The 12,663-nt window shown below is 39.4% G+C and overlaps 1 protein-coding gene across 1 annotated transcript in view; it reads left to right on the top strand.

Moving 5' to 3' along the window:
* ror2 (receptor tyrosine kinase-like orphan receptor 2) overlaps nucleotides 1–12,163 on the top strand; it is a 39,107-nt gene extending 26,944 nt beyond the window's left edge. The window contains exons 5-9 of the mRNA XM_031734262.2: nucleotides 1,608–1,729; nucleotides 1,838–2,152; nucleotides 3,033–3,287; nucleotides 9,351–9,556; nucleotides 9,680–12,163. Of these exons, the coding sequence (XP_031590122.1) occupies nucleotides 1,608–1,729; nucleotides 1,838–2,152; nucleotides 3,033–3,287; nucleotides 9,351–9,556; nucleotides 9,680–11,140 (2,359 nt within the window). The 3' untranslated portion in view covers nucleotides 11,141–12,163. The remainder of the gene's footprint in view (nucleotides 1–1,607; nucleotides 1,730–1,837; nucleotides 2,153–3,032; nucleotides 3,288–9,350; nucleotides 9,557–9,679) is intronic.
* Nucleotides 12,164–12,663: the final 500 nt, after the last annotated feature.

A 12,663-nucleotide genomic window follows, 5' to 3' on the forward strand; every position in this document is an offset into this window, starting at 1 on the left:
TAGCTACATTGCAGATTTCCCCTTGAAGCATAAATCCCCAGTAATGTCTGATTTAGACTTCTGCAGCAGTAAGTGGATGCCGTTGTTGCCTGCATTTGTGCTTGTACTAGTTTAAAAACCTCACCTTTACTCCTCCAGAGATGGCTTTTGTCATTGCAGCCAAGTGGCTCAATGTTGGTCTCATCTGATCATGAAACCTTTTTCCAGAAGGCATTTGGCTTCTTCTGGGTAGATTCAAATTTCAGTTAATGTTGAAGGTGTCCGTTTTGGAGCAGGGACTTCTTTCATGGTCAGCACACTCTCACTCCATGGTGACGTAAAACTCACTTCACTGTGGGATGTTTTACAGGTAGTCCACCTTCTTCATGATGGCAGAACAAACAGGATGAGCACTGCCAGAACCCTTCAAATTGACTGCCACTAGGCACTGGTGTGAAAGTCTCTGGCTAAACAATAACATGCAGACTTCATGAGGCTAGCCTAAGGGACCAACATCATCTAGTCGGCTCTGTGCTCATTAACTAGCACTGAAATGGTTTTCCAACAGTCTTGAAGAAGTTCCCAGAGATGCTGAGCACTTGTTGGCCCTTTTGCCTTCACTCTGCGGTCCATCTCATCCCAAACCATCTTGATTGGGTTTAGGCCAGGTGTCTGTGGAGGCCAGCCCATCTGGCACAACACTCCAACACTCTCTTTCTTGGTCAAATAGCCCTTACACAGGCTGGAGGTGTGTTTGGGGTCATGTCATGTCATGTCCTGTTGAAAAATAAATGATTGTTCAACTAAACACAAACCAGATGAGATGGCGTGTTGCTGCAGGATGCTGTGGTAGCCATGCTGGTTCAGTGTGCCATCAATTTTGAATAAATCCCCAACAGTGTCACTAGCAAAGCACCTCCTCCTCCATGCTACATAGTGGGAACCATGCATGAGACGCCACCCGTTCACCTTTTCTGTCGCACAAAGACACAGTGGGTGGAACCAAAGATCTCAAATTTGGACTCATCAGACCAAAACACAGATTTCAAAGATTTCCACTGGTCTAATGTCTAATCTCACATCTGTGAAGTGAAAACATTTCAGGTGAATACATCATCAGCAAAACAAAGGGGGACTACTTTGAGGAATCTAAAATATAAGACACATTTAGAATTATTTATCAATCTTTTTTCTTTGCTACATAATTCCATATATCATGCTTCATATATTTGATGTCTTCAATATGTATCTACCATGTAGGAAGTAGTGAAAATAAAGAAAAAAACATTAAATGAGAAGGTTTGTCCAAACGTTTGCCTGGTTAATTATAAGAATCTAAATTATACTGGATTTCTGGGTAACTTTTAAGAGTTTACAAAATCTAACTGTATAATATATCAGCTGACATTCATGCTTGATATGGATTATTTAAATATGCTTATTACAGAAGACCAGTATGCATGTGTAATGTGCAGCTTACATTGCAACAGACTATGTATATCTTTGAAGCAACAGGTTACATCTACAAACAGCAAAGATGTGCAGGGCCTATAAGGGCCAGACATCATATTACATCACATTTTCTCCTGAAGTCATTTAAAGCATTTAACCCTGTTTTTTCTCTTTAGGTCACGTGAAAAACATTTTTGCCAGCCATATCGAGGCATTGCCTGTGCTCGATTCATCGGTAACCGCAGTATCTATGTCGAGTCTCTGCAGATGCAAGGGGAGAGTGAAAACCGCATTACAGGTGAGGAAATTGGGCATCCTTCATGTTTGACATATTCCTTAATTCTAAACTTTAATGATATCTGAAATTTCCAAGCAAGCAGTTAAAACTTTTTCCATTTGTGTTTAGCTGCCCTCACTATGATTGGAACATCCACCCACCTGTCTGATCAGTGCTCTGAGTTTGCCATCCCATCCTTCTGCTACTATGTCTTCCCTCTGTGCGATGAGCAATCTCGGGGCCCTCGGCGCCGTCAACTCTGTAGAGATGAGTGCGAGGCTCTGGAGAATGACCTTTGTCTTGCCGAGTACACCATTGCCAGATCGAATCCTATGTTACTCATGCAGCTTAAGCTCCCAAGCTGTCACTTGCTGCCACAGCCAGGAACACCTGATGCAGCTTCCTGTATGAGGATAGGAGTACCACCAGAGAAATTGGGTTCATGTAGGTGGATGAGTGCACACACGCAAATATGTAAAAACACCCCAGTTATGAAACAAATGTGCAAGCATACACCCCATTACTGTGTACTATATTCAGTTAGGGCCCTAAGTATTTAGATACTGACAATATTTTTGTAAATATTCTTCTGTACACCACCATTTTACTTCATAGTCCCCTATTTTCAAACTAATTGGACAAATAGCTGATAAGCAGTTTCAGGGATGATTATATTATAAAATAAGCAGATAAAAGATCTAGAGATGATTTCATATGTATGCATGTTATAGCTGTTAGCCAACCAATCAATCCCATATTGGTTGTTTGATTTGAAGTCCACTCTGGTGGTGTAGAGAGGAAAAATTACAAAAAGCTGTGTCGTAGACATGACTTCCACCCCTGCATTTGTAATTCTAGGTACCATTTTAATTGTTTATATATTTTTATATTCTGGTTGGTTATTATGGTTATTGTGGTTATCTCTTTAATGCACAAGAGGTCTACAGTGGCATACACAGTTTAATTTTAAACCACCAAATTTCCCTAAATAAAAGTGCTTTTTTTTTTTGTCTAAACCACTGGGAGACTGATACATTTCATAAATATAGCTGTTCACATTTACCTTAGAAATTATGTTGCACCTATACTAATAAGGGAAAATGTTGTTTGTTTATGAACAGAATTTTATTTCACAAATTAATACCATTTTTGTGTTTAAAAAACTGAGTCAATAAATAACCTGCAAGGGTAAACATAGAACTAGGAGCAGAGGATCATATATTTTACTTTAAATTATAATTAATGCATCATTTAGCGCTCATTAAATTCTCAAAATTTCAGACACCTGAAATTCATTGTCTGTCTGTCATTGTCCATTCTACAGATTCCCCCTCAGATCACAGCTGCTATAATGGAAGTGGAGTTGACTACAGGGGCACAATCAGCATCACTAAATCTGGTCACTACTGCCAGCCATGGAGTGCTCAGTACCCTCACAGTCACCACCTGTCCCAGGACTATCCTGAGCTCTGGGGAAGTCACAACTTCTGTCGTAATCCAGGAGGCCTAATGCAGGCACCCTGGTGCTTCACACTGGACCCTCAGGTCAGGGTGGACCTGTGTGAAATCCAGCCCTGCAGTAAGTATCATAAGGGAATTTGCTCCTAAGTTATCAGCTGTTTAAGGAAATCTCAAAATATATAGTGTCTTGGTTTGGTTTTATGCCACCCCTTGTTTCCAGAAGTCCTGCAATACACCTTGGCATTAACTTTGCAAGCATAGTTTTGAAAGTACCTATACTGATGGGGTGGAACATCATTGTTTCATAGGTTATTCCCTCGTTAGTGTTTTGATGCTGGTTGTGGAAAGTACTCTCTTAATACCTTGGTCCAGGTGTTCAAGTGAGTTGACTATGAACACTATGGCATGTGAATCACATCATTTTCATTTTCATAAGACAGTTCAGTGAGCTTTCTTGCTCTATGAGGCCATTATCATCCATCAAGAGGCTACAACCATCAGGTGATCACTTAGAACAACTCTGTGTTGAATTACAATGACCCTTGCCTGTAAGTGACAAAGTGGACCTACCGGATTTCCTCATGGAAGGGCTCGAGGTTTCAAGGTTTTCCTGACCTGTCTGTATATTATCCATTTAAATTTAATTTAGTTTTATTTTTAGAGTGCCTCAAGGTGATTTTATATTGCAAGTTAAGGGTCCTGCAATGTTAAAGAGTAAAACCCAACAATCAGATGATCTCTTATGAACAAGCACTTTTCAACAGTGGGAATAAAATTAACCTCCTCTCAAAAGGATGATCGATCTGAGGACATGACATCTACTGTGAGAGGCTGTTTTTTGAACCAGTTTTTGTCTGAGTGTATGGCTGGGTCTGAAGTACACTGGGACACTCAGACAAAAACTGGTTCATCCCAAGGACAAAACTCCTAAACACAAATTAAACTACATAGTATATGCTGTTCAGTGCAGCGAGGAATGCTACATTGGCGAGACCAAACAGCCACTTCATAAACACATGGCACAACATAGACAAGAGCCACCTCAGCAGGACAAGACTCAACTGTACATCTGCATCTAAAGGACAAAGGTCACTCTTTGAGGATGCCAATGTCCACATTTTGGACAGAGAAGACAGATGGATTGGAGCCATGTATGTCCACTGTGAACGACCATCTTTGATCAGAGGGCGGGGCTTACAACACAAATGTCTGCCATCTATACTCCAGCTTTGAGATCCCTTGAGCCCACTCACATCCAGGGCCATGTGATCTCACTAAATCACATGATAAGATGGTGCTAGGTCTCACAATGTGTTCACCTGAAACCTTGGCTGCCTAATCACCTTGACTCATGTGATTAGCCACTTTTCAAATAAAACTTATTAATCTATCAGTCTATCCAGAGCTCATAGAGGTGCCTCAGCCTTAGAGGTGCTAATTCTTATTCCTGCCACTTTGCACTTGGCTGCAAACTGCCCCAGTGTGAGTTGAGGCCACTACCTGACAGAGCCAACAGATTAAACACATTATGCACAAAAGGCAGACACAAGAATCAATTCAATTAAATTTTATTTATGTAGTGCCAAATCACAAGGTAAAGACACTACAATAAGAGAGAGAAAACCCCAACAGAGATTAAAGAGGGCAGAGAGCTAGAGATTAATAATAGCCAATGATTAAATACAGAGTGGTGTGTAAACAAACGGTGAATGAAGAAGTTGAGTGAGCAAGAAAAACTCAGTGGATCATGGGAAGCCCCCAGCAGCCTAAGCATAGTGCAGCATAATTAATGGAGGATTCAGAGTCACCTGATCCAGCCCTAACTACATGCTTTATCAAAAAGGTAGGTTTTTAGGACAGCCCGATAATAGTCAATTACAATACTTCGGCTTAGAGGCAATAAATGTATGAACTAGTTTTTCAGGATCATTCTGAGAAAGGATGTTTCTAATTTAGAGAGATTACACCAATGCACAAAAGCAGTCCTACATATTTGTTTAATATGGATTGAAGAACCTATGACTCAGAAGATTCTTCACAGTATGGTGTCGAACCAGAGTAAATATTTATAATATTTAAATATTTATAAATATTTTGAGCTGTCAATGAAGCAATCTTGTACAAAGCAATCAAAATGTTTACTATACCTTTGAATGATATGGCTAAGAAAATGATGTATAATGTAAACAGAACTGGTCTTAGCACAGAACCCTGTGGTACTCATAATTAAACTTTGTGTGTGAAGAGGACTTCCCATTTACATTAATAAATGGGGAGTCCATTAGGTAGATGTGATCCATGGCTCATTGCAAGTAATGGAGCTCAAGTTCTGTGTAGTTGAACAGGCATCAAATGGGTCACTGAGTCACATAATCCACACTCCCAGAGCACCTCTCACAGGTCCCAAGAAGGACACAGTCAAATGCTTTCCGCAAGTCCACAAAACATATGTACACTGGTTGAGCAAACTCCCATGCTCCCATAGAGTGGCTAAAGAGCTAGTCTAGCACTCCTCGACCGAGGGGAAAACTGAACTGTTCCTCCTGAAATTGAAAGATGATTTTCCCCTATTATACCTTTGTGTATATCTTATCAGGGTGGCTGAATAGCACAATCTCTCTATAACTTGAGCACAGCCTCTGGTCCTCCTTTGTAAAGATGGTAACTACCAATCCTGATGTCCCGCCTAGGGCTTTAACGAGCTTACATAAGAAAATCTCATAGACCCCTTTGGGCCCATGCCACCAGGGAGGTTTTTTTGTTTGTTTGTTTGTTTGTTTGTTTTTTTAAACCTCCCTTATTGACCTTCCCTCCAGTGATGAGCAAGACTTCCCCGTGTCCTGGTACTTTCCTCTACAGAAGTTTTGAATGTGGGATCGAAGAGATGAGTATTCCTTCCACCACTTGACTATATCCTCAGTTTAAGTCTGTAGAACATCCATATTCCATATTCCCATCCCCTCCTAAGTCACCCCTACTAAGATGGTTTACCAAAATTGTTTAGAGGCCAACAAAATGTTTGTTTCTGCTAGTCCCACAAGAGTCCCACAGGCTAGCCAAGCCTGATAGGACGACGTCTTCTCCTTAATGGCTCTTTTCATCTTCTGTGTCCACAATCTCATTCGGGGATTACCACATTCAAAATCTTTTAATCTAAAAGCAGGCAGCAGGAAGGCAAGCAGCTAAGCAAACAAATCCAGCAAGGGCAGGCAAACACAAAATCCCCAAAAAATATTTACAGGAATTAGCCCACTGACATGGGCAATGTTGTGAATTGGAAGGGGCTGTGGTATCATGTATGTTTTTTTTGTAAACAAAACAAAAAACATGGGTTTTGATATTGCATCATTTGAGATTTTTTTTCCATGAATCTCATTTTGACAGGTACACTTTTCAGATATTTCAGAAATACTTTTTTTTATGTTTATTCACGCAATATTTGAAATATTACAAATGTTCTACAAAACAGATAATTTCTCAGATTATGTTTAAAGCTATAACAAAAGAACATAGGATTAAGAAAAACAATACAAAACATTGATCATCATGACTAGAAATCTGCAGCACTTTTTCTGCAATGTAGGTCCCATCAAGAAAACCCAGTTTTAAGACTGTACTGTACTCATGTATTGAAAGGGTAAGTAACAAATGTGTGTTCCCCTCAAAACTGGGGTTAGTCTTTGTGGGTATTGGCATTTTGCCAGAGTAATGTGAAAAGCTACATGATGGTGGTAAATCTGTTGTCCAGGCACATGATAGCTAATAGGGCAGTTATATATAATGATCTTTTGTAACCATGTGTGCAGTGTAGTTTAGTGTTACCAGTCGATTGTGTGTGAATGTCAAATTGTGTTAAAAATGACCTGTGTGAACAAAAGGTGCTGCAGTCTTTATGCAATAGAATAGGGACAGTTTATTGCATCACTGTCCCTCAGTGAATGTGTGAAACAGACACTCTTTTGTTTGATTAGAGCAAAAATCTTTCTTTTAGAGTGGAAGCAAGTTGAAGTTAGAAGCTGTTGTTAGCTAAATAGTCTGTTCTGAAAATAATTTTTAATGTATTTTTCAACATTTCAAGGGAAAGCAGAAAATTAAATTCTAGTTAAAAGAAAAAAAAAGAAAAAAAAAAGAAAAACTACCCAGGTACTTAGAAATGATAATAATAGAGACATTTAAACCTGCCAACAAAAAAGTTTTTGCTCAGCCTGCAGCGGACACATGTAACTGCACATACCATCAAAGTGAAGTCAGCGATAAGTCAGTACAATAGAAACAACAGCTATATGCAGACTGGCAAACTTTACTTTAATCAAGAAAACAAGTTACTGATGTGAATCACAAAGCAAATCTTTCTTAGAAATTTTTTATTTACTCATGAAAAGATATACTATACAAAGGCAAATATTTCACTGTGAACTCCATTTATCAGAATTAGATTAGCATAAAATACAAATGAGCTAATAAATGATGGTGTAATTTGGCTACAGTGAATTAGTTCTCAGTTGTGCTGTAAAGTTGACTTGACTCAACAATCACATAGAATTTAAAGTATATTGTAGTGCAAAACCTTTGTACTTTTATTTACAAAATGTACAACATATACTGTAGCATTATTGCTTTTAATTAAGCATGGAATTTAGTGACGGTATTTCTTCCACAAGTGTAAAAAGTTGCTAATCAGCATTTGTTCACTAATTTTCAAAACAGTGAACAATAATTTTACCAATAACCACAGATGGAAGGACCTACCCAAAACAGTTCTTTAATGTTTTTCTTGCTAGTCTCTTTATGAACAGTATTAGGATTTCTAAATAAACAAAAATATAAACTTATCGACCTTAGATGTGTGGCGTTTCCCTGTGGTCTTTAGGTTCAGGACAGAAAACTAGAGTGATGGGTCTACAACAGACGTAAATAAAGTTAATCTGATTGGATATAACCACAAAGCATAACACTTAGCGTATTTGGTATGGAGCAGCTGCAAAGATGTTGTGTAATATTGTTACAGAGAATGTTGTTACAGAGAATCTAAAATGTCTAAATCATGGATGACAAACTCATACCATACTACTCAAACCACGCACAACCCGCTTTGATTTTAAGTGGGCCAGACGGGTGAAACTCCACTTTCTGTCAACATAAAGATGCTTAACTACACATTTAATCCCTGAAATTTCTTAATGTAGGCTAAAGAAGTACAACTCAGTTTCTTGACATGATAAATGTGTAAAATTACAGAACGAGTTCTGGTAGTTCACTGCCCAGACTGTCCCATATTTATAAAACCAAAATTTCTATAGTAGACAGTGAAAAACAGGAGCTTTTCTGTCATTTAATTGTTCATCTATTACTTCACTACTTTAGTGTATAGTGACTGGCTGTGGGGGAGGTCTGTCAGCAGGAAAAGCTGTCCAAAAATATAAGTTGTTCAGCGGGCCAGATTAGAGTCTTTGCCGGGTATATTCTGGCCCCCGGTCCTTATGGTTGACACCCCTGATCTAGATGAATTATTGTAGCGGAGCCTGAACAGTGAATGGAGCTCTGCAGCCAGAAGTTGTGCTTATTTGTTTCACCTGCATCAAAAGCACATTTTATATTTTTTCACATTTTTGAAAATTAAGTTTACTCAATTGACTATGAAAACTGCTTTTCCCTTTTCTTAAGAATGATGTGTGCTGCTCAATATGATGATTTTAAAAAAAAAAAAAAAAAATCATAATAAAAGGTATGCAATATTGTATAACAGATTAATGGGAGAGCAGGGCGGAGGGTTAAGGACATGCCTTTGAAATCTCTGGCTTTAAGGACTTCTTAGTGATAGTTGTCAGTATTTCCAATGCTGCACAGCAAACGATAACTGTTGATATCTAATTGATATCCAAATTGTAAACAAATGCGGGGTAAAACTGATGTTGCTGTCATGTTGAAGTGTCCATCATAACCAATCATATTAGGACACTCCTCCTTCCTTTGGGCTCCGCCTCCAGACATTCAAAAATCAGTTGCTTCAAAGCGAGCAGCATTCCTCTGCGAGAGCTACCTGCATTTGCGTGCGCAAAGCAGACACTTCCGCGTGTGTGCAGAGTTTCGCGCACCAGGAATTTAACTGTGTGAGTGGCAGTGAATATAAAATAGTTTTCATTTTGGATATAATTTGACCTTGTTTCTGTTATTATTTCAGAGCCACAAGAAAACCCCAGGAAGGAGATCCTGTTTATTTTAATACCTGCTGTTGCCATCCCATTGGTTATCGCTTGCCTCTTCTTTCTGGTTTGCTTGTGTCGCAATAAACATAAGGCTTCAAATGACACACCACCTCGTTCCCAGCTCAGCAGCTCACCCTCCCAGGACACAGAGCTGTCGCCCCTGAATCATCAAAAACAACAGGTAACAATAATAATAACAAGGTAACATTAAATATGGTCACAGTAAATGTGATTTGCATACATTTGTTTAAGTATTGTTGAATTCTGTCTTTGGTGACATGTATTTATTGTTTCATGGCTGCAGGCGAAGCTGCGTGAGATTAACATGTCAGCAGTGCGATTTATGGAGGGGCTCGGTGAGGACCGGTTTGGCAAGGTGTACAAGGGCCACCTATATGGCACAGTACCTGGTGAGCAGACCCAAGTGGTGGCCATAAAAACTTTGAAGGACAAGGTAGATTCTGCTCTTTGTGAGGAATTTCACCATGAAGCTACGGCCCGTTTCCATCTGCAGCATCCAAACATTGTTTGTTTGCTTGGCGTGGTCACCAAAGAGCAGCCAATGAGCATGATTTTCACCTATTCCAGCCTTGGTGACTTGCATGAGTATCTGGTAATGCGCTCCCCTAACTCAGATGTTGGCAGCTCAGATGATGACAAGACAATCAAATCCACTCTAGAGCAAGCTGATTTTATTCATGTTATCACCCAGATTGCTTCTGGAATGGAGTACCTTTCCAGCCACCAGATAGTCCATAAAGACCTTGCTGCTCGAAACATTCTTGTGTTTGAAAAACTCGGTGTCAAAATCCTGGATCTTGGGCTATTCAGAGATGTTTACTCCGCTGATTACTACAGTCTCATGGGAACAAGTCCTTTCCCTATTCGTTGGATGTCCCCAGAAGCTATTAAGCATGGCAAATTCTCCACCGACTCTGACATCTGGTCTTATGGAGTGTTGCTGTGGGAGATATTCAGTTATGGTCTTCAGCCATATTGTGGCTACTCTAACCAGGATGTAATTGACATGGTGCGCAGCCACCAGTTACTGCCCTGTCCAGATGACTGCCCATCCTGGATTTACACCCTTATGCTGGAGTGTTGGAGTGAAGTCCCAGCCCGGAGAACTCGCTTCAAAGACATCCATGCACGTCTGCGCTCCTGGGAGAGCCTGTCCAACTATAATGGCTCTGCTCAGGTGTCTGGCACTAGCAATAATACTACCCAGACCAGCTCTCTTAGCACCAGCCCTGTTAGCAACCTTAGCATAAATACAACAAGTGCATCAAGATACACCAGCCCTAAAAAGAGCTCACCATTCCATCAGCCCCAGTTCATGCCAATAAAGGGTCAACTACATCGGCCAATGGTGCCCCCACAGCTCTACATCCCTGTCAATGGATATCACCCAATTCCAGCTTACCCATACCTGCAGAACTTTTACCCCATGCAAATACCCATGGCAATGCCACACCAGCAGATCCACCACCCACAACAAATGGTTACCAAAGCAGGTTCTCAGCATAGTGGCAGTGGATCCACATCTACAGGATATGTGACCACTATCCCTTCCAACACTTCTGCCACAGAGAGAACAGCAATGGTAAATGAGGACTCTAAGACCAACGATGAAGAATTGGCTGATGGGGCATCAGAGGAAGAACTGAACCAAAACGAGGACTTGGCAGTGCCAGAAACAGAATTACTAGGTGAAAGTGAGGCTCCTCAGACTGAAGAATTGGTGATCCACTTGTCTGACACATAACTGAAGGACAGTAGATCTGAAATAATATGCCAGCTGTGCTATTTTGCCAAAAATTCTATGAACACATTGAATGAAGGGAGCCATTCTTCCACAACAGTGGAAATAAATGTCTTTGTATATGATGTCCCATGTTTGTACCTCTCAAACCCCTGTGTAAGTGATGAAGCAAAAATGAATTGTGCTATTCCTCTTTTTTAAATGTTGCCATTTGGAAGAAGTGATATTCTTTCAGTTGCTGTGCAACATAAAACTTGTTCTTAACTTTAGAAAAGTATTTTAGAATTTTTCTTATAATGGTAGATTATTTACCTTCTCTAGTACTCCTGGTGTTACCAGAGTTTAATTTTCACGTGCCAGTGAGACAGTTTGTGTGGAGTGTCATATGGATGGCCTATGGCCATCAGTGCCATCATTAACTCTTGGATGCCATACCTTCGACTTACTAATGGGAACTGCTTGTTAAACGAAGGCTGAGATGATTCCTTAATGACTTTGTTCATTGGAATGAAAAAATGGATATTTGATAACTCAGAAGTGAAAAGTTTCTACTGTGCTGAACAAGTGTTTTGCTTATGTGCAACTCTTGTACCCCCAATTTTTATGCTTGCTTTTTATGTTATTATTGTATTGTCTGTGAATGCAGAACAACAGTTTTATGGCGTATAGGACTGATTCAGAATTGATTTTTTTTTCATTAAAAAACAAAACAAGTATGGTTGCATATAACACACATTTCCATCCATCAAAACAATAAAGGTTTACACCCTTATTTTTATTATTTTCAGGCCAGAGACAAAGTTTTTATTCCACATGACATGTGTTCCATGAAGTTGGTACTGTTAACATTAACTTTTAAAACCAGCTGAATAGATCTGTAATTTATTACTTTGGTTTGATTTTTCAGTTTTTCTTTACAGGAAAAGATGGATAAGCTTGGTGTTAGTCCTTTCCACCAAGTTTGTTTTGTTAAAGCTGTTTTCTGCTTACAGTATGTGAATATCAAATAAAGTCTTATGAATCAAATCATGTCACTCTTTCATCACATGAATCACTTGTTTGAATGTGGGATGACAAAATTAAAACAAAGTTCAAACACTACAGATTTTAGACACTTTAGACCTCAAATTAATGTATATTTATTAGTCAAAAACATTCATTTGTGATAGTAAACGTATAACAAGTGTAACAACCTGAAAGTCTCCATGTGACAGTGAGAACATTGAGCTTAACAAGTAAGGTCCAGTTATTTGTTTTAACAAATTTTTCAAGCACATCTTCTAGTCTATTTGTAGGATTGTTGGCTGTCCACTTCAGAATACAAAAAGCAGAACAGGAGATTTTTGACTGCCTGACTTCTGTCTGTATTAAGAGTGGCCTTTGGTGTCATATTTCAGTTGCTGCACACGTTAATTGATTTTGTAACACCAAGACTTTATTATTTGAGACTGCTGTTAAGCAGGTCAAAACTGAAGTTTCATGCTCATCTGAGGCTACAGATATACAAAACCCGATTTACTTCACAC

The sequence above is a fragment of the Oreochromis aureus genome, linkage group 7 (genome assembly GCF_013358895.1).
Source record: "Oreochromis aureus strain Israel breed Guangdong linkage group 7, ZZ_aureus, whole genome shotgun sequence".
NCBI lineage: Eukaryota > Metazoa > Chordata > Actinopteri > Cichliformes > Cichlidae > Oreochromis > Oreochromis aureus.